Genomic DNA, 21,298 nt, shown 5'->3' on the forward strand with positions numbered 1-21,298 from the left:
GATAAATTATGTAATTAGATTAGGTTATATAAATTTGGCGCAAACTGCTTCTGTGTTCCTCTCAGTATATCATATCAGGAGGAATACAAAGTTCACTTGCCCCATTCCTGGTGATTTTTAACTTTTACCTTGAACAAGATTAGTCGGTTGAGGGCACTGGACAAGTTTCCCCTGGCTCCTGGTGTTACCAACTACACAAGCCAAGTGAGCAATGCTAACCACAAACCCCCAGCTTCAACCAAGGGGAATACGTATACATATTTTAAATGTTATTGTTATAAATATTTATCAGATAAGTATCTGGTTAATAAAAACAAAACATATTTAACTCAACAATGGGTTAGCTTGCTTCATAACTTCTAAATATTCAGATGACTGGTATGTGGGCCTTCACATGTACTCTTGCTCTAAAACATGCAAAAATTAGGAGTAGGCCTATTTCTATATAGCTTTTCCTTCCTGATGCCTCCACCTTCAGTGTAAGCAGGGCCTGATCAAGATATATGGCATCTGTAATAGGCTCACAATTTGATGAACCACCAAAATAAAGGTCTTTAAATATTATATAAATACAAATTGCATGTCTCTTTCTTTGCACATCCAAAAGCCTCTCAACAAAGAGAGAACCATACTTGCCTGTGAGGAGTCTTTTAACATTTCTCCTTGATGGCTCTGCTGACATTGGCCTGAGTGGACTCAATGTACATTTTTCTAGTTTTATGATGAGTTACAAATTGAAACCAGAGTAAACTGGTATCATAATTCTGATTTATTCTAGTGGCAGTTTTTTGTTTTCTGGGTTTTTTTTTTTTAACCACTTAAGCTTGTAATTTTGTTTGTCAGATCCTCCTCCTGGCTCTGACACTGAGCAGTTGACACACTGATTCTTTCCTCCTGGATTAAAATCATCTCACAACAACGGGCTTAAATCATTGGAGGATGGGTATATAGAGTTAATATTCATAATGAGGATGCTATTATTTTAAATTGCTGTGCTGGTAAGTAATTTGTCTTCTTTTCCTAGTACGCAGTTAATTCCATTATTGGGCAAAATAAGATTTGTTTTCTACTTTCCTGAGACCTCTTGATTTGATTAAGATTTATGCCAAATTTAAAAGGCAGGTTCCCACTCCCCAAACCAGTGCGTGGGTCAGAAGAGTTGGCATATATTCGTAGGCCTACATTTTAACTAGTACCCAAATAATTCCCATGCAATCGTCCAAATACCGCCTTTAAAATACTGTTAGGTGAGGGAATACTTTCTCTTGAGGTGCTTTTGTTTGTTTGGTAAATTGGTTGGTTGGTTGGTTGGTTGGCTCTCTTTAGTCTCCAAGTGGAGAATAGGACAATGACATTAAAATTAGTTTTAAAAGAGTGAATTAAAAAAGACTTAAACAGAAAAAAAGTTAAGCTGACTAGATCAAAAGGGTGGAGGCAGGGGAAAGGAAAGAGGTAGTCAGGGACCAGGGAAGGTGATAGAGGTAAAGAGGCAGAAAGAAGAGAGCAGTTCTCTTATCATTTTACTGAATGTCAACACCACGCTAGGTGCTGGAGATTCAAAGGGGAACTTGACAGCAGGTCCCACCCTCCGGGAGTTTACAATCCGGGAGGGGCCAAAGCAGGTGGGAAGGTGCTGTGCTGTAGGAAGGCCGAAAGAGGGCTCCTAACCCAGGCTTGGAACGCTAAGGCAATGATTCCCTGGAGGACTCTGTTCTGGACCAGGGTGAGAGCGGCTCTGGAGGCAAAGTCCAGGAGGCAGCAAAGAGCTCCAGAGCAAATTATTTTTATTTAGTTTTTAAATTTTTTTTCCTGCTTACAAAAGTAATACATGTTATGAAACAACTTCCTAGACCAGCAAAGTGAAAGCCTCCTATAGGTAATCTGCCCTGTTACTGCTTACAGACCATCGCAGTCGGGTCATCATCAGCCAGGAGCATTAAGGATTTGCTGCAACAAGACCAAGGCCCGCGTGGGACCTCCTACCAGCAGGAGGCGGCATGCCGCACTCCTGACGGCAGGAGAACCTCTCTTCTACACGTCGCTAGCGTGATCGCGGGCGCTACATACTGCGCCTGCGCACAGGCTGCGGCCTTTTTCCCTACCGGAGCTGTGTTAGGCCTGTAGGTCTGTGGCAAGCTGCGGCCGTGGGTCTCTCATCCGCAGGATGGTGAGTGGGTATCCCGATCCTGGGACTATAGGTGGATGAGGGTTCGCTCACATTGCCCCAATGCCAACGTACGGTCGGTCTCGCGCGGCCCAGGGGTCGGATGGCATTCGATTGCGGGCTTTGCCCTAGCCGGTCTGCCGCTCCCAGCGTGGCCTTAATGGCTGCCGCCCGGCGCGCAAGCCTTGGGGGAAAGGGGTTAGCGAACAGAAGGAGCTGAGGCACGGGTTGAAGGTGGCGAGGGGTGGAGGTGCGGTGAGTTTAGTAGGCAAGCCGAGGGGATAGTGCCGGCTTGTCCGAGAGGGCCCCTTCAGGCGGCCGGACAAGGGAGATGGCATTAGTCGGTTTCACATTAGCTGGGGGGTGCGGAGTGGAGACGGGCTGCGGCTCCTGGACGTAGCTCCACGCCTGCCTGCTTCGTGGCTTTTCCGGGAGAGCGGCGGGTGCTTCAGAAAGTCTGTGTCGTTAGTCTGAAGAAGTCTTTTATCAGTCTTGACAGATGGAAAGTAGAAGAAGTGATTCTTGACCCTAGATGGTTTGAGAAAGCCTGGGCTCTACTAAAGTGACAGTTGTCTAGATTCACTTTTGAAGTTCAAGTGTTAGTTTGTTACATCTCAGATGTCAAAAGTATCGTAGTCTAAAACATTTGATAATGGTTTTTTGTTTTTTGTTTTCTTAAAGGGGTTTGTGAAAGTTGTTAAAAATAAGGCCTACTTCAAGAGATACCAAGTGAAATTTAGAAGACGACGAGGTACGGTCAGGTTTTCATGTTTACAGTATTAAACGAATCTGCATTGCAGTGGAAAATTTCTTACTTATTAACTTCTTTTCCAGAGGGTAAAACTGATTATTATGCACGGAAACGCTTGGTAATCCAGGATAAGAATAAGTACAACACACCGAAATACAGGATGATAGTTCGTGTAACCAACAGAGATATCATTTGTCAGGTAAGTTGCATTCTAGACACAAGCAGTGATGGTGAAACCCCGCTGCCCCCTAATTCTGGGGGCTAGAGAAGTTAGTTGTACTTGGAAGATAAAACGCTTGTGTGGATTAGAAGGTCCATCAAGTGGGGAGCCTGGGATGCCAAAAACATCGAGTTAGTGGTTTTCCTTTTTGTGGGTCTTAAATTTGGAGCCTGGGAAATTGGTACTTTAAAAAAATACTCTGAAGATCAGCCATGTTTGACAGTCCTGACCCAGTTTGAGCCCATTTATTTTTTAATTGGGGGAAAAGAGGATAAGAGAAATTTATGGTATTTGAGGGGGGTGGGTGGGGTGGAAGGATAAATTTGAAAGCAAGTAGTAGGTTTCTGCGTCTTCCAGCTCCAGTGCAATGATAGGATTTGTCATGGACAGCATCCTGGCTTTTGCTGTATGGCTTTACATACCCCTCTTTAGAGGGGTAAGTCGTCTTCCTGAAGATTAAATTAGACTCAGGATTGTTCTTAACTCCTGCTTATTGTTTGAAATAGGTTTTAATTGTCATGTGTGAAGTTGTCTTACACATCAAAGATCTCCATAAAGTGGCAGTGTGCTTCTAGAAGATAATTTTCTGGAGTGTCACAACTAGGGAAAATTTTTTTACTCACGATTTTTCTGGGTCTTCGCATACAGGAGGCAGGCATGCCAGTTTTCTGGGCAAACTAATTTGTGGTTGTGAAGGCACTGTCTTTCTCTATACCTAAGTACAGATAACTGTTAACACTAGGTGTCTGAAACGTTATTGGGCTTAAAATATGCTTAGCTCAAAAGATGTTTGAAATAATTGGGAATTCTTTTTGACTTTTTAAAGTGCCTCTAATTCACCAGCTATCGCAGCTAAGTCTTTTCCGTATTTAGAAGTAAGGAACTACAGCATAATTTATCTCAAAAGCATTTGACTATTCAATGTGCATGTGGTAATTTTAGCCTAACATACTGTGACATAAACATTTACAGACTCATGAATCTACCTGCTATAGTTGATCAAACCATAAACCACTTGGAGTTGAGTGGGTTTAACAAAGATAGATTTTAAGTGATGCAGATCTTTGTCAAGTTCTTAGAAAACAAAGGCGCTTATGGCAAGCAGTCATAACCTGGTTTTTCTCTTACTATAGATTGCTTATGCACGTATAGAAGGAGATATGATAGTTTGTGCAGCTTATGCTCATGAACTCCCAAAGTACGGTGTGAAGGTTGGCCTGACAAATTATGCTGCAGCATATTGTACTGGCCTGCTGCTGGCCCGCAGGGTATGTACAGAATTACTTTAATTGATGTGTTCTGGAATTAGCTCATTGTTTGAAGTTGTCTGAAAGATAGATGTTCACAAGTAGATAAGATACCTTCAGCTGTGGGGTCCAGAGAGTGCCAAATAGTAACATGTGGCTTACAAAAGCATCATTAGGAAAGATGATTTTAAAAATACAAGGTTTGAGACATCAGTGTATTTTCTAATAATTTGGGTAAGCAATTTCCCTGTTTTCTGCCATTTGTTAGGTGTATCTAGACCAATAGAATTTTCTGCAGTGACATCTAATCTGATAATGGTAGCCAGCAGTCACATGTTGTTGAGCACTTAAAATGTGTCTAGTGCTACTGATGAACTGAATTTTTTACTTAAATTTGAGTAGTCACTTGTGGCTATCTTATTGGACACATCTACTCAGAAATGATCTTCTGACCATAAGCATACGTTAAAAATGTAGACTATTGCAGATTTTCAGAATCTGTTTTAGTGAGATGTCCAAATGATTTATATGCATGTTAAAATTTAAGAAGCAGTGTTTTAAACTTGGGGGGTGCATATTGATTGAGGGGGTTGTTTTAATCATCTTTGCCTCTGGGTGGCAGCATTTCCTGTAATGTGCATAAAATGAAAATTTGACTTTGCCTTATTTTTTTCTCAGTTACCCTGGTTTGCAGTAAAATTATTGAGCATACATCATTGTTCGGGACCTACATCTTCATTGGTTATGACTGTGGGCGGGGGTGCAGAACATTGTGATTATATATGAGAGCAACTTGGTGTGAAGGCACTGCTTGTGAAACCATAACTAGGTGACATGTACTAACAGAGGAGTTGCCCACATTACCATAATGTAGTTAGAGCCACAAAAGATTGTCTTCAACCCAGGATCCTACTCAAAAACTACATGTGATAACATTTTAATATGTGGTTGTTGAATTATAGCCAAATAAGACCAAATAATGAGATTACTCAGTCTTATTGAAGAATCAGATTTATGTACCTCCTAATTGATTGCTGCATAAATCAAATATGGACATGTAGCAGATTAAGAAGCTATTGAATAAAGTCAATACAGCTGGTGAAATTGAAGTTTCTTTTTGTAGCATTTAAAAATTGATATTTAAATGTAGATTGGTGTTAAAGGATAAGTAAATTAGAAGGAAATTTTTTTGTCAGAGGCATTAAAGTTGTGACGTGATATTATTAGCGTTGTTTGAATATATTCAGACAGGTATTTATACTGGCTTCTTTGTTAATAGCTTCTCAATAGGTTTGGCATGGACAAGATCTATGAAGGCCAAGTGGAGGTGACAGGAGATGAATACAATGTGGAAAGCATTGATGGTCAACCTGGTGCCTTCACCTGCTACTTGGATGCAGGGCTTGCCAGAACTACTACTGGAAATAAAGTGTTTGGGGCCCTGAAAGGAGCTGTGGATGGAGGCTTGTCTATTCCTCACAGGTAACGGCATTCAAGGCCTCATCGCCTGGACTCCACTACTTTGCTGTTTCTAACTAGTTGGGTTGTGGAGATTACTGAATTAGTTAAAAGTAATAGTAGTTACTGTTGTGTGACTGCTCCATGCTAGACACTGCAAAAGGAACCTGTCAGGACAGGAAGGAATTTGTAATATATTTCACAAGTACAGAGACTGGGGTTGAGAGGTAAATGATTACTCCAAGGTTTTGGAGCGAATAAGCGCAAGAGCGTGGGTTGAAACCACTGCCTTTTAGGAGTGACTTGGTTTTGGTTAGAAATGAGCAACTCGATTTCACCACCACTCCCTTGTCCCTTCCAATGCATTTTCTTTTTTTCATTCAGAAAGAAAATGGCTTTACTGAGTAATGGAAAAAAGTGGACTCTAGAAAAAAAGTTTGAGGAAAAAGGCTTATAACAGAGTTCTAAACTTTCAACTGGAAATAAGATTGTAGGCTGTTCTTAGAAGCTAAGTAGGTTTAATTTGGTTGTTCCTTAAGTTTGAATTAATGATTTTTGTTATTGTGTGGATACATCTTAAAATGATTTATTAGCTTCTTAAAAATATTTTAGTGCTTGGTGATTTAATCCCCAAAAAATGTATGTGTATATATACTTACATATTTGTAAGCCTGTAAAATGTAACCTAACTGGAACTTACTTTTAAAATATGGGGGAGAGGTTTTTGTTTGTTTTTGAGGGTCTGCAGTTCTGTTGGAAAGCCATCTCTATGACTTTGAATAAATCACTTTGTGCACTGAGAAACTGTAGAATTTGAGGGGGAGCAGTTTTGAAACTCTTCTGTGGTAATAAGGAGAACTAATGTAATAGTGGTGAAAACCTTGGTTCATTTAATTGTTTTTAAAGGTACTTGTGGTATGGTTTTCTGCCCTGGAATTCAGAGATTAGCTGCTGAATGATGATATCCCACCAACTGAGCAGTCAGTAGTTGGTCCTTTGGTTGCTTATGATGCAATTGTTTCAAGACGGGACTGATGGCAGCTACTGAAATGAATTCCTGCTAGTGAACTGATTTCCATTAGTATATACTAAAATGTGAAATATTTTATTTTAGTACCAAACGATTCCCCGGTTATGATTCAGAAAGCAAGGAATTCAATGCAGAAGTGCATCGGAAGCATATCATGGGTCAGAATGTGGCAGATTATATGCGTTACCTAATGGAAGAAGATGAAGATGCTTACAAGAAACAATTCTCTCAATACATAAAGAACAATGTGACTCCAGACATGGTAAAAATTTTATTTGAAATCCAGTTTACTGTTTGTTTTTTGGTGGATACATTATATAGTTTTTATTTTAGGTTAATGGTTAAAAGTAGAATGTGGGTATGTTCATACATACAGGCAGACTCATAAGCTGTATTTGGCTTAAAATGAAATGGCATGAACCCAGGGTAGGTTAGAGGATAAGGTAGTATAATGGGCTAGACTTGTGAGTGTGCTTTCAGGAATCTTAGATGCTGAACAGTGGCAGGTTGTAAGCATCCAAATCTAAAGCCTTTGGTGGCTTTTATGCATTTGGTTGTTCTGGTTTAAAAGATTTCATTCCTGTGGTCATAGCTACCCTGTCTGTTCTGAGCTGCTAGTTATTAAACTTAATTCATTTTGACACCATGGGGAAGAAACGTTCTTCATGGCAAACAAGTCTATGTTCTGGACTTTATGAATGTCTCAGGCATACACACAGAAATGGAGATGTACAGATTCTAACATAGTTCTGCATGATGTTGAAGAAGTAAAGGGAAGTTATATTTGCAAAAATGAGTTTAATGTTGGAAAATTAATCTCCCCTAAAGTTGAGTCTCCATGGATACCTCTATGAACACTTTGGAGTAATTGGTAATAGCACTAGTTTTGAAATTGTAGTGAAAAGTATAAGAAAAAAATCACACTGATTACTGTGAAACTGTTACAAATATAAATGAATGGGATATGTATTAAGTAATTGTTTTCTGTTAGTGCATAGCTTCTATTTTTGGCCTAGTTTTGGTTATGAAAATTATTTTTAAAAGAGTTACTGTAAAAAGATTACCTTGTTATTTGTATGCTTTGTACCATACATAGTCTAGGGCAGGATAAACACATATGTTGAGTTTTGAACTAGGAAAAAGGTAGTTTTATATTAGCTGTGTAGATACATCTATTTACACAGGTGTATGTTCCCTTAGATTACTACTGATACTGTCCTCATTCACCCTGCTAAAAAGGTCTGTTTTGACTGATTCTACTTGACCTGCAAAATTCTTCTCCCTAAGCCATTCTTCCTCTGGTCATAATCCTATATGCTCAAGATGTTTTAAACTCTCAGGCTGTTTTCTGATGTCTGTTCCTTAATGCTTGCTTATAGATCCTGTGCTTCAGCCAGGACTACTCTTAGGCTCATGTACTTTCTAGCTAGCTCATTAATTTTATCTGTGGAAGCATCTTTCCTTATGCATGCATACTGAAGTCCTATGCAGACACCTGGTATGTCTCCAAATAGGAAGTGGTCTTTACCTAAAACTCATAGCATCTACATAACCAGTTGTTATTTCCCGTTTGTCTGATCTCTCAGAAGGAATGAACTGAGTTGCTTAGTTTTTGGTTTTTTTTAATGTCTACATGTGAAGTGATTAAATGGGTTTGTTAAGTACAGTGGAGAACTGTGATAGAGTGCTAAAAGAGGTAGAGAAATTAACTTTCAGAAGGGATTTGGGTAATTGAGGTCACCATGTGGTGAAAAATTTTGCACTGTTTCCCTTCACTAAGCTTTACAAAAATGCGTGTAGCAATCACACTCTCTCCACGTTGAATAATTTTAGAGACCTAGATTACCTGACTCATACTTTAGGATGCTGTAATTTTTACCAGTTTTGATGGTGAATACTCGGGCATTTTACAACTGCTCTTCATGAATGATCTTGCACAGGATCAAGTCACTTACAGTTGACTCTTGAACAGTATGAGAGTCAGGGGCACCTTGCGAACACATACAGAGTCAAAAGTCCACATAAAACTTTTGACTCCCCCAAAGCTACTGCAGCTGCCCCCTGTGAATCAAAAATAAGTTTTTTGATTCACAAATAGAAAACCCAGGGATATTGAGGGCCAACTGTATATCGATTGAAAAAAGATCTGTGAGTGGACCTGCATAGTTCAAACCTCTATTGTTCAAGGGTCAGCTGTACTTGGGGGTAGTAATTGAAATAATTTAGGGAGTTGCAACATTGTGGTTTTTTTAATACATTTTAGAACAAAATTTTCATTAAGATATCTAATTGGATGGCCTTTCTGGAGAAATTCTGACCTTTCTGGTTCCAGAAGCCCAATATTGCTGCCAGAAACTAGTGACTTGTAATAGTAGTAGATGTAAGAGGTCCCTGAAATGTGAAATCAGGAATGGCTTTGAAAGGCCTGTCAGATATCAATGGAAAATGTAAATCTGGGGAATGTAAGAGGACAAATTAACTTGGCAATTGCTAATTGGCCTCATATACTTTTTTTTTTAAAGATTTTATTTATTTTCAGAGGGAAGGAGGGAAGAGAAGGAGAGAAGCATCAGTGTGTGGTTGTCTCTCATGCACCTCCAACTGGGGACCTGGCCTGCAACCTAGGCATGTGCCCTGAGACTCTTAACTGGTGACCTTTAGGGTCACAGGCTTGCACTCAGTCCACTGAGCCACACCAGTCGGGGCTCATATACTCTTTAAAAAAATGTATTGGTTTGAGAGAAACATTGATTTATTGTTCCGCTTATTTATGCATTCATTGGTTGATTCTTTCATGTGCCCCGACCAGGGATTGAACCTGCAATCCTGGCATATCAGCATGACACTAACCAACTGAGCTACCCAGCCAGGGCAGCCCCATATACTCAGTATTTTTTTTTTAATTTGGGGTGACATTGGTTAATAAAATTAAATAGGTTTGAGGTATACAATTCTACATCACTGTATATTGTTTACCATCCAAACACTCTTTTAACATCTTAAAAACTGTTTTGGCGTGTATCCTCCCTTAAATGATAGGATTTAGGTCAGACAGTATTTTAAATGAGCATAAAATGTATTTCTACAGAAATCAATTTGCTCTCAGCCTGAATGACTTAAAAAGTATAGAAGCCCTCAGAAATGCATACACATTTTTCTTTTATGAAAATAATATGTCAACTCACATTCCGTATGGTAAATATTAGGAATTTCTTAGGAAAAGAAATTTAGAAATTTAAGCAGATAGCAACGCTGACCTAGTCTCGTGTCTTTTACAAATCTGGCTTAGAAAGACAAAATTGAGCACGTAAGAGATTGCAGTCTATTGTATTATTGTTTAGGGCATATGAAATGAAACCAAGTACTGTTTGCTTTGCTTTGTCTCAGATGGAGGATATGTATAAGAAAGCTCATGCTGCTATACGAGAGAATCCAGTCTATGAGAAGAAACCTAAGAGAGAAGTTAAAAAGAAGAGGTATGCAACGTACTGTTGTCTTTTCAAGGGAAAGAGTTGGCAGGGGTTCCCTGTCTTGTTTCGTCTAACTCAGACTCTTGAGTCAAGTGCAAACTCGATCACTGACTCTGCATGATGTTGCAGAAGTGAAGGGAACCAGGTTTGCTAAAGTAGTTTTGGTGAAAGAAATGTATCGGCCTCAGAAGCTACTGAGGTGGTCCATTCTATCCCAGTACAGTGTAACTACCAGTTATTGTTAATACTGAACAATTCTAAACATTATACTAACGTGTTTATTTGATTTTTGGCAGTGTGGTAAAAGGACAGTATCACAAAAGTTGGGGTTTTGGAAAGTTAGCTTAAAATAATAATGCATGTATTTTAGAAATCTTACTACAAAGTTTTTGTCTTTTACAAACTAAGTTAAATATTCTCTATACTTGTTAGTTGTGGTTTTTAAACATAACATTCCTATCTTTTGTTTTATAGGTGGAATCGTCCCAAAATGTCTCTTGCCCAGAAGAAAGATCGGGTAGCTCAGAAGAAAGCAAGCTTCCTCAGAGCTCAGGAGCGGGCTGCTGAAAGCTAATAAACCAAACCACAATTTTCTGTGAAGATTTTTCCAATAAATTTATTAAACAAGCAGCTGTTTCTGTGTTAAGCTCTTGTTAATGAAACTGTAGGAAATACCCTGAAATTGATAGTATTTTTCTTCAAGAAACAAGTATAGCTTTTTCCAGAAAAAGATGTCTTGCATGTGACTCAAGAGTTCACACCTGCTCATTGGGCTTCTGTTCTCCCTGACATGTTATCCCTCACATTGTATGGTGTACAGCTCTCCCTTAAAAGTCTGGCAAGCAACATACCAATCTTCCACTAGAAAATATTTAATTCATTTATTGTGACCAGATGATCCATGGGAAGAATAGGTACCATCAAAGTATGTAATTTTAAAGTAAACAAAACTGGTGCTAACCCATGGCTTTAATTTTTGAGAGAAAGCCATCCAGGGAAGGTCACATAACTAAGATACTTTAATCAGGTGAAATCTGAGCAGAAAAGAACTAGTCTTTAAAAGGTGTTTCATTTTATGGACATGTTGAAAGATACATCCAGATCTGAACAAATACGAAAATCACAAAAGAGGAGCAAATCTTTTGTATATCTAGTTTACATGCCTCTAAAAATAGCCCTTTGACCAATAGGAAATACTGTTTGAAATGTCATCACTAAAAATGTTAAGACCTAAGAGTCCTTACTGTGGCATTTCTCTATAACTCAAAAATTCAAGATACATGGATCTGGATTGGGTCTGTGGCCTTAAGATGGTCATTTTTGAAGGACTCAGTTGGCTGGTTGATACCAAAATGAACCATTTGAGTCTGAGATGGAAAGCTCATCCATTTTCTAAAAGTGGCAATTAACATGTTGCTAAGTAGAACACTCGATAAGATTTTGAATTTTCAGAGGCTAAGGAATAGCCTCTCAAAAAACATTCTGAAGCCACATGGTCTGGTGTCTGAGTTGTAACATATTTTAAGTCCAATACAACAAAGCATACTATTCACATGTTTATAAATGAGTAATTTTAATTTATCTGTTTTGCAGACTTCATTTCTGTTAATGTGCAAACTTCACCATGCTAAGACATTAGTAAATTTATAAATTTTAAAGAGCAGCTTCAATGCAAACAATGTTTTCAGCAGTGGTATTTTGGCTAACAAATCTACAAAATACTCTCACTGTTGATGTTTATGGAATGAGGCTTCACAGCATTATTTTCAGTCAGTCAAAATAGTTACACAGTGAACGTACTGGAAAATGTACCACGGCTTCTGAAAGAGCAGGAATGAAATCTTTTTGGACCTATTGGTCCTATACCTTCTGCCATTGCATCATCAGTTGACACTTCTAGATGATGGCGTGTCAGGACCAGGGAAAAGAAGTTTTGTGTAACAAGGATTTGAATCAGAAGCCTTCTTTAAAATGCTTAAAATTTTCTAAGTGTTAAGTTTCCGACAATGGTCACAATGTGAAAATGAACTAAGAGTCATTTGTGTAGGAAATTTTCTTCCACAGTAATGTTTTTAGGTTATTTAGTATCAAGGAATGTTCCATTTCCATTTGATTGGCTGTGACCTTGAGAGCAATACAAGAATAAAGCTGCTTTTCTAATTCTTCACGAATTTCACTTGGAGCACCACGCAGTAGGTAGTCTTTGAGTAACTGACAGGCTTTTGCCAAGTTTGGTTGTATCACTTCTGAAGTGCACTTCATTGTACTCTGATCACAGCTAGTTCGACAATCCGTGCCATAGACACAATCCAGATCAGACTCACAGTGACGATCCTTTATAAGTTCTTTCAGATTTGTCTCTGGCACAATTTTTCTCATGTCCACCATTTTCAAATCATACTTATCATTATATCCTAGGTTTTTGGCACTAGTATCACACATGAGGAAGTTTCCATAGGGGCCATGGAAAACATCTTCCACAAATTCTAGAAGTCCTATGGCTATTTTAGCCTTTCTGGGCCATGATGGTGTGAATAACTGATCCATACTTCTTCTGAACCCAGATGGAATAAAAAGTTCAATGACCCATGGAAGGCTTATTCCATAAAGAGAGGTATATTCAACACTTTCCATTACATAGAGATCGCCACAGAATCCCATTAATTTGGGAGTATGTTCTTTATCTTGAAGAATCACCATGAGAAGAAATTCATTTAATTGAAGAAGTGCCCATGCTGACTTAGCTTCTCCCAAAGAAACCTGGCCATCTTTGTCTCCATCAGCCACTGTCAAGATGAGATTAACCAGTTCAGACAGATTTCCCTGGTCACCCAATTTTGCCTGTAAAGATAAGATTTTAGCTAATTAAACGGAATGAAAAATATATTAATTTCCATTATGGCAGTTATTACCACGCTAAGTAATACTGCTACTGAATCCCTTAAAACATCTGCAAATATTTATGAAGCTTGCTGAATGAGCCAGAACTTTTTTTTTTCCTCACCGCAAGATATGTTTACTGATTTGATAGGAGGAATAGGGGGAGAGAGAGAGAAAGAGAGAAACAGAAACATCCATTGGTTGCCTCCCGCATGCCCATACACACACCCCAACTAGGGATCAAACCCGCAATCTAGGTATGTGCCCTGTGCCCTGACCAGCGATCTAACGTGCAATCTTTTGGTGACCAGGACAATGCTACAACTAACTGAGTACCTGGCCAGGGCAGAACTATGTTTTGAGTAATTGCAGTAAAACATGGCTAAGTCTGCTTGTTAAGAAATGGCCATCCTAAGTCCCAAAACCTGCATACACTCTGCATAAATACAGTTAACCAAGACACTACATAATTATTTTGTCTTACTGATACATTTACTTGCAAAATTGCAGTGTAATGTGCTGATATCCAGTTATAAGAAGGATCAACTGAAAATTACTTTCTATTTTATAGCTATCACTATAACAATTTTTGAGTTACATTGTTCCAATAAGGAAGGTTAAAAAGTAATTCCCTGTGAAGTTTCTCTGGGATAAAAGAGTCCAAAAATGTAAACTGTCCAGAGAAAACAAAGATTATGAGTGAAAATATTAAAAGCAATTAAAATGAAAAAAAAAAAGGATTCTTTCCAAAGCTAATTATTTTCATTTTTTAATATTTCTGGTTAATTTCTGGAGTATTTCTTTAAATTTTTAAAAAATAATTTGCATATCAGGTGTACTAATTTTATTTCATTTTTTTAAAAAAATTGTATGAGTTACAATGTCAAACTATAGAGCAGCCTGTTTCATAAACTCCCCTCTCATATCTGAACATTTTTAGCTATTATAATGTTAAGATAAACATCTCCCACACATTTTTCTTTTCTTTGGATTACTTCTCTCAAGACAGAGTCCCTGATACAGATCAAAGAATAGCAACACTTTTGTGGTTTAGGATGAGGTCCTGCCGATTCATCCAGAAGAGTTTACCCCTTCACACTAGCAACATGTGAATGGATACTTACTTTAAAGAGGCTGTAGACCATTTCTTTGAATTTCTGTACAGTAGTTCCCCTAGTTGGTTTATCAAATAACACTATTTCTTTTCTTGGTTCCAATTCCGTTCCAAAATCAAGGTGAAGTGTTTGTTCCATTTGACATTTCACAACCCCTGGTAGATTATCCCAAATCCCTAAATACATCTATGTGAAAAAGAATGGCAAGTTATGATTTAGGCTGAGTAGAAAACTCTACCACTATATTTTCAGTGTCCTCGTCCCCTAAAAGCACACATAAACAAGCAACAAAGCACTGAGACTGTGACTGTCTTTTTGCACTGCAAACTGAAAATCATACTCTAAAGCTTTTTTCCTTAATTTTTTAAATTATAGAAGTAATGTATGCCTAAATATATGTATTTTTTGCCATAATTGCCAACTTCATTTTTCCATTTTTTACTATTGTGGTAAAACTTCAAAACCATAAAATGTGCCACTTTAACTATTTTTTAGTGTACAGTTCAGTGGTATGACATTAATGAAGTTGTGCTACCATCACCACTATCCTTTTCAGATGTTTTTTCATCTTGTAAAATGGAAGCTCTATTCCCATTAAATAACTCCTTGTTACCCCTTTCCTTCCATTTCACCTTCCGTCTTTATGATTTTGACTACTCACTCATATAAATAGAATTGCACAGAATTTGTAACTGCCTTAATTCACTTAGCATTATGTCCTCAAGATTCATCCATATTGTAGCACATGTCAGAATTTCCTTCCTTTCTAAAGTTGAATAATATTCTCTTATAAGTGTATCATATTTTGGATTTCTAGTCATCTGCCAATGGACACGAGATGCTTCCATGTTTTAACTGTTGTGAACAATGTTGACATAAACACAGGTGTCAAGTACCTCTTCAAGATTCTGCTTTCGATTCTTTTAAGTATATACTCAGACATGGAATTGCTGGATCATAAGGTCATTCATTTTTTTTTTTTTCTCCAGGAACTGCCATGCTGTTTTCTGCAGTGGCTGTATCATTTTACATCCCCACCAACAGTGCACAAGGGTTCCAATTTCTCTACATCCTCATCACCCTCATTATTTTCTGTTGATGACAGTCCTTTCCCAATTGAATGGTCTTAGCACCTTTGTCAAAAACCATTTGGTCATATATGTGAGACCTTTTTCTAAGTTCTCTGTTCTAGTCCATTGATTTATATATCGGTCCTGATTCCAGTAACACTCTGTTTTAATTATTGTAGCTTTACAGTAAGATTTGAAATCACGAGTATGAGTCCTCCAGTTTTGTACTACTTTTTCTATATTGTTTTGGCTATTCAGAGTCCTTTGAGATGCCATATGAATTTTAGGATAGGTTTTCCTATTTCTGTAAAAATTGTCATTGGAATTTTAATAGGGATTTCATTACTTTGGAGATTACTTTGGGTAATATTAACAACTTGATATTCAGTATTCCAACCATGAATGCGGGATGTGTTCCATTTGTTTGTCTTTAATTTATTTCAGAAGTTTTCATTGTACAAGCCTTTCACTTCCCTGGTTAAGTTAATTACTAAGTATTCTTTTGGATACTACATAAACAGAATGGTTTTCTTAATTGCCTTTTTGGACAGTTCAATGTTAGTTCATTTTTATACAAATTCAATTGAATTTTGTGTGCTGACTTTGTTTTGTGCTGCTTTGCAGAATTCACTTACTAGCTCTAACAATTTTTTTTTGTGTGGAATCTTTAGGTTTTTCTACACCAGATCATATCATTTGTCAACAGAGATAATTTTACTTCTTCCTTTCCAATTTGGATGCCTTCTATTGGGTTGGTCAAAAAGTCAATATGATTTTTCCTATAAAATAAAAGACACGTTTTCCCATTTTCACCAATAACTTTCCTGATTTGGATATTCTGAGTATGTTTGCTATCTCTCATGCAGTATAACGTTGATTGTTCTCAGTTTGTGTCTCAATTTGATGACTATCAACTTCAACTGGTCTACCCAACTGTAGAACATCATCCAGTGAGAAATCTCCAGCACAAAATTTTGCAAACCACTTTTGACCCATTCAATTAGTCACAGCACCTTCTCCATACACTGCACAAATCTTTTTATGCATTTGTTGCACTTTACTTTTCTTGAAATAATAAAGCATAATATGCTGAAAATGTGTATTGTCTTCCATCTTCAATATTAAAATGGCTACACAAAAATTCACCAATTTTGATATTTTTTAATACATGCTGATATAACAGCTATCAAAATGCAATCTAACAAAACTGTTTCAAATGAAGTTAAAGACAACTAAGTGTCACTACAGCCAACTTACAGAAAACAAACAAACTTTTTGCCAACCCAGTATTTCTTTTGCTTGTCTAATCAATCTGGCTAGTGGCTAGAACTTCTAGTATTTTGTTGAATAGAAGTGGCAAAAGTGGGTATCTTCATCTTGTTCCTGATCGTTGAGGAAAGGCTTTCAGTCTTTCACCATTGAGTATGATGTTAGCTTCAGGTGGTTTTTTTCATATAGGGGTTTTACTATGTTACGGTAGTTAGTTGCCTTTTATTCCTAATTTGTTGACTGTTCTTATCATGAAAGGGTGTTGAATTGTGTCAAATACTTGTTCTGCGCCAATCAAGATGATCCTTCTTGCCCTGGCTGGTGTGGTTCAGTGGATTAAGTGCCAGCCTGCGAACCAAAAGGTAGCATGTTCAACTCCCAGTCAGGGCACATGCCAGGGTTGTAGGCCTGGTGCCCAGTTGGGGGGCGTGCAAGAGTCGACCAATTGATTTATCTCTCACACATTGATCTTTCCCTCTCTTTCTCCCTCCCTTCCCCTCTCTCTAAGAAGTAAATAAAATCTTTTTTTTTTTTTTAAGATGGTCCTTCTCTTTTTCCTTCATTCTGTTAAGGTGGTGTATTACATTGATCAATTTCCCTATGTTGAACCCTCCCCAAATTCCAGGAATAAACTCCACTCAATCAGGGTGTATGATCCTTTTTAATACACAGCTGAATTCGGTTTGCTATTATTTTGTGGAGGATTTCTGCATCACTCTTTGGAAGGGATGCTGATCTGTTTTCTTGCAATGTCTTTATATGGCTTTGGTGTCGGTAATGTTGGCCTAAAGGGTGAGTTAGAAAGTATACCTTCCTCTTCAAGTTTTAAATTTTTATTTACTTATTCTTAGGGAGGGGATGGGAGGGAGAAAGAGAAGGAGAGAAACACTGATACATGAAGAAACATCGATCAGTTGCCTCTCCTATGTGCCTCAACTGGGGACCAAACCTGCATGTGCCCTAACCGAAATCAAACCAGACCTTTTCCTTTGCGGGATGATGCCCAACTGAGCCACACTGATCAATCAGGGTATCTTCAGTGTTTTTGGAAAAGTTTGAGATGGACTGGTGTTAATTCTTTAAATGCCTGGTAGAATTCACCAGTGAAACAAGCAGGTCCAGGGTTTTTCTTGTTAGGAGACTTTGACTACTGACAGTCTCCTTACTAGGTATATATATATGTCTATTCAGATTTCCTATTTCTTGGTAAGTTTTGTGTTTATAGAAATTTGCCCATCTAGGTTATCCAACTTATTGGTGTACAATTGTTCATAGTACTATAGAATCACTAGTAATGTTCCCCCTTCATTTCTGATTTTAACAATTTGAGTCTTCTTTTTTTCTTAAGACCATCTAGCTAAAAGTTTGTTGACATTTTCTTTCTTTAAGTATACTTTACTGCTAATGCTATTGCAGTTGTCCCATTCTTTTTTCTCCCCTTAGTTCATGTCCATGGGTTGTACATTGGCTTCTCCATTTCCTATTCTATTCTTAACCTCCCCCTATTTTGTACCTGCCAATTATGCTTCCAATTCCCTATACCTTTTACCCCATTCTTCCCCCTCCCTACTGATAAACCTCCATGTGAACTTCATTTCTGTGATTCTGTTCCTGTTCTAGATCTTTGCTTAGTTTGTTTTTGTTTTTGTGTTTTTAGGTTCAGTTGTTAATAGTTGCAAGTTTCTGGTCATTTTACTGTTCATAATTTTAATCTTCTTCTTTTTCTTAGGTAAGTCCCTTTAACACTTTGTATAATAAGGGCCTGGTGATGATGCACTCCTTTAGCTTTATCTTTTTTTAGTAAGCACTTCATCTGCCCTTCCTTTCTAAATGATAAATTTGCTGGATAGAGGAATCTAGGTAGTAGGTCCTTGCTTTTCATCACTTTGAATACTTCTTTCCAGCCCCTTCTTGCCTGTAAGGTTTCTTTTGAGAAATCCGCTGATAGTCTCATGGGAACTCCCTTGTAAGTAACTGTCTCCTTTTCTCTTGCTGCTTTTCAGATTCTCTCATCTTTAATCTCAGGCAACTTAATAATGATGTGTCTTGGTGTGTATCTTCTTGGATCCAACTTCTTTGGGATTCTCTGAGCTTCCTGGACTTGCATGTCTAGTTTCTTTGCCAGATTGCGGAAGTTCTCCTTCACTGTTTTTGCAAATAAGTTTTCAATTTCTTGCTCTTCCTCTTCTCTTTCTGGCACCCCTATGATTTGGATGTTGGAACATTTAAAGTTGTTCCAGAGATTCCTAAGCCTCTCCTCATTTTTTTGAATTCTTGTATCTTCATTCTGTTCTGGTTGAATGTTTATATCTCTTCCTTCCCAATCATTGATTTGAGTCCCAGTTTCCTTCCCCTTACTGTTGGTTGCCTGTATATTTTTCTTCATTTTACTTTGAATAGCCTTCACTTCTTCCTTCATTTTGCAGCTGTACTCAGTCATTTCTGTGAGCATCCTGATTACCAGTGTTTTGAACTCTGCATCTGATAGGTTGGCTATCTACTGTTGCTTAGAACTTCTTCTGGAGTTTTGAACTGTTTTTTTCATTTGGGCCATATTTCTTTGTCTCAGTGCACCTGTTATGTTGTAAGGGCAGAGCCTTATGTATTTGCCAGGGCGGGGCAACTCACTTTACTGTGTTGTAGTGCTGTATGTCGGGGAGGAGTCAGAGAGGGAGCAATACTGCTTGCTTGGGTCTCACCCCTCTTTCAAGAGACTCCCACTGCCACAATACCCCTCCCCAGGTTACTATAGCCAGAGGTTCTGAGACTTTGTTTTCCTGGCCCTGGAACCCTGGGTTGTGCTGTATGTCTCGCTCCCCAGTTGTTCCTCCCGTTTTATCCGCACATGAATATGGGACCACCTGGTCCACCAGCCACCAGCACCTCACCCACCCAGTGCACCAGCTGCTGCCTTGCTGCACATCCTGTCTTCCCTGGCTTCCTGTCTCTGCCCCTCCTACCAGTCTGGATGAATGTTTCTTCTTTAACTCCATGGTTGTCAGACTTCCACACAGTTTGATTTTCTGGCAGTTCTGGTTGTTTTTTGTTTTTAAATTGGCTGTGTGACGAGGCAATGCATATGTACCTAATGCCTCCATCTCGGCCGGAACTAAATCTGCTGATATTTTCAAAGAACCAACTTTTGGTTTCATTGACTTTCTCTAATGTTTTTCTATTCTTTATTTCTTTTAGCTCTACTATAATCCACATTATTTCTTTCCTTTTGTTAGCTTTGAGTTTAGTTGTTCTTTTCTAGTTCCTTAAGTTGTAAAGCAAAGTTATTTGAGACCTTTGTTTCTTAATATAAATGTTTATAGCTACAAATACAATTTTTAAAAAGTCAAATTACACAAAAGGATGAAAGGCAAAGTCCTGCTATATCCATTTCCCTAATCCCACAGCCAAGAATTAGTCGCTATTAACTATCTACTGTTTATCAAACTAACATTATACGGTGCTTACTATATACTCTGGTCTACTAATTTATTTTATTATTTTACTCCTTATAACAGCACTATAAAGTATATATTGTTAGTATTCTCAATTTCCTGATGGAAAACTGAAGCAGAGAGATGTGAAGGTAACACTATTGTGTACCTAGCATGTTGAAGGTAGCACCATAGTGGCAAAGCCAGCATTTGAGCCCAGGCAGTGCATTCGTGCTTATATATAAAAACAAATTAGTCAGTAATAATATTAATCCAAATAAAGCAGACTATATCACTCCCCTGCTTCAAACCCTCTAATACAATTTGAATAAAGTCCAAAGTCCTTTCCATATGAGCTGGCCTGGCCTTATTCTCTAATATGATTTTGTACCATGTATACCTGGATCCCTATATCCCAGCTATAGTGGTCTTCTTTCTGTTCCTTGAACCTACCAACCTTATTTCTGTTTCATGGCCTGCTTCATTTGCTCTTGGTTCTGCTTGGAATGAACTCACAGATCTTCATGCAGTCAGTTCCTTCACATGTTCTGAGTCCCAGATCAGGCATTACCTTAGACAGGCCTTCCCTAACCACCTGTCTAGAATGGATCCCTCCTCCATCTCAGGACACTCTAACCCATTAGCCCGTTTTATTTTCTTTACAGCCTTTAGCACTGTCTGAAAATGACCTTATTTGTTAAGTTAATGACTCATTTATTATCTCTTCTTTCACATGAAATTTAAGGCACAGGATGCCAGAGGCTTTATCTGTCTTGTTCTCCATGGTCTCTTCCAATGCCTTAATGAATAATTACTATCATGTAGTAGTTATTCACATGTTCAATTTTGTTTCAGAAATGCTCTTAAACATTGTTAGCATTATAAATTTGAAATATATTTCAAACTTGGAAACTTAGAAATAATATAAAGAAAAAACATGACCTTAAAAATTGTGTAATATTCCACTGCCCAAGGATAATCAGTGTTGATGTTTGTTATAGTTTCTTCTAGCCCAATAGTATTCTACTGTTCTAATTTGTTTCTTTGATGATAAGTAATGTAGAACATTTTTAAAAGTTTTTAAAGATATTTTCATTTTATTTACTTTCAGAAAGAAGGGAAGGAAGGGAGAAAGGGAAGGAAGGAAAGAAGGGAGGAAGGAAGGAAGGAAAGAAGGAAGGAAGGAAGGAAGGAAG

The 21,298-nt window shown here is 38.0% G+C and overlaps 2 protein-coding genes and 2 non-coding genes across 5 annotated transcripts in view; 3 read left to right on the forward strand and 1 right to left on the reverse strand.

The window, feature by feature from the left end:
* The first annotated feature begins 2,058 nt into the window (after positions 1 to 2,058).
* RPL5 (ribosomal protein L5) lies at positions 2,059 to 10,970 on the forward strand. The gene is made up of 8 exons (XM_054592146.1): positions 2,059 to 2,167; positions 2,846 to 2,915; positions 2,999 to 3,114; positions 4,269 to 4,403; positions 5,662 to 5,864; positions 6,955 to 7,132; positions 10,258 to 10,346; positions 10,815 to 10,970. The coding sequence occupies exons 1-8, from the start codon at positions 2,165 to 2,167 to the stop codon at positions 10,912 to 10,914; spliced, it is 894 nt and encodes a 297-aa protein (XP_054448121.1). The 5' UTR covers positions 2,059 to 2,164; the 3' UTR covers positions 10,915 to 10,970.
* On the forward strand, positions 6,791 to 6,882 carry LOC129085826 (small nucleolar RNA SNORD21). Its single transcript, XR_008530761.1, has one exon. It is a non-coding gene; the product is annotated as a small nucleolar RNA SNORD21 (small nucleolar RNA).
* LOC129085828 (small nucleolar RNA SNORA66) lies at positions 10,433 to 10,565 on the forward strand. The gene has a single exon (XR_008530763.1). It is a non-coding gene; the product is annotated as a small nucleolar RNA SNORA66 (small nucleolar RNA).
* Positions 10,930 to 21,298, reverse strand: part of DIPK1A (divergent protein kinase domain 1A) — a 97,320-nt gene continuing 86,951 nt past the window's right edge. For both annotated transcript variants that reach the window (XM_054592143.1, XM_054592144.1), the window contains exons 4-5: positions 14,345 to 14,521; positions 10,930 to 13,181 (exon numbers count right to left, since the gene is read on the reverse strand). In XM_054592143.1, coding sequence (XP_054448118.1) covers positions 12,369 to 13,181; positions 14,345 to 14,521 — 990 coding nt within the window. In that variant the 3' untranslated portion in view covers positions 10,930 to 12,368. The remainder of the gene's footprint in view (positions 13,182 to 14,344; positions 14,522 to 21,298) is intronic.

Source organism: Pteronotus mesoamericanus, unplaced genomic scaffold (assembly GCF_021234165.1).
Source record: "Pteronotus mesoamericanus isolate MK-2021 breed Mesoamerican mustached bat unplaced genomic scaffold, CSHL_Meso_final scaffold_31, whole genome shotgun sequence".
In the NCBI taxonomy this organism is placed as follows: Eukaryota; Metazoa; Chordata; class Mammalia; order Chiroptera; family Mormoopidae; genus Pteronotus; species Pteronotus mesoamericanus.

Coding starts and splice junctions, on each gene's coding strand:
- RPL5 (XM_054592146.1), top strand. Junction 2,916..2,998: donor GAAATTTAGAAGACGACGAG/GTACGGTCAGGT, acceptor CTTCTTTTCCAG/AGGGTAAAACTGATTATTAT. Junction 3,115..4,268: donor ACAGAGATATCATTTGTCAG/GTAAGTTGCATT, acceptor CTCTTACTATAG/ATTGCTTATGCACGTATAGA.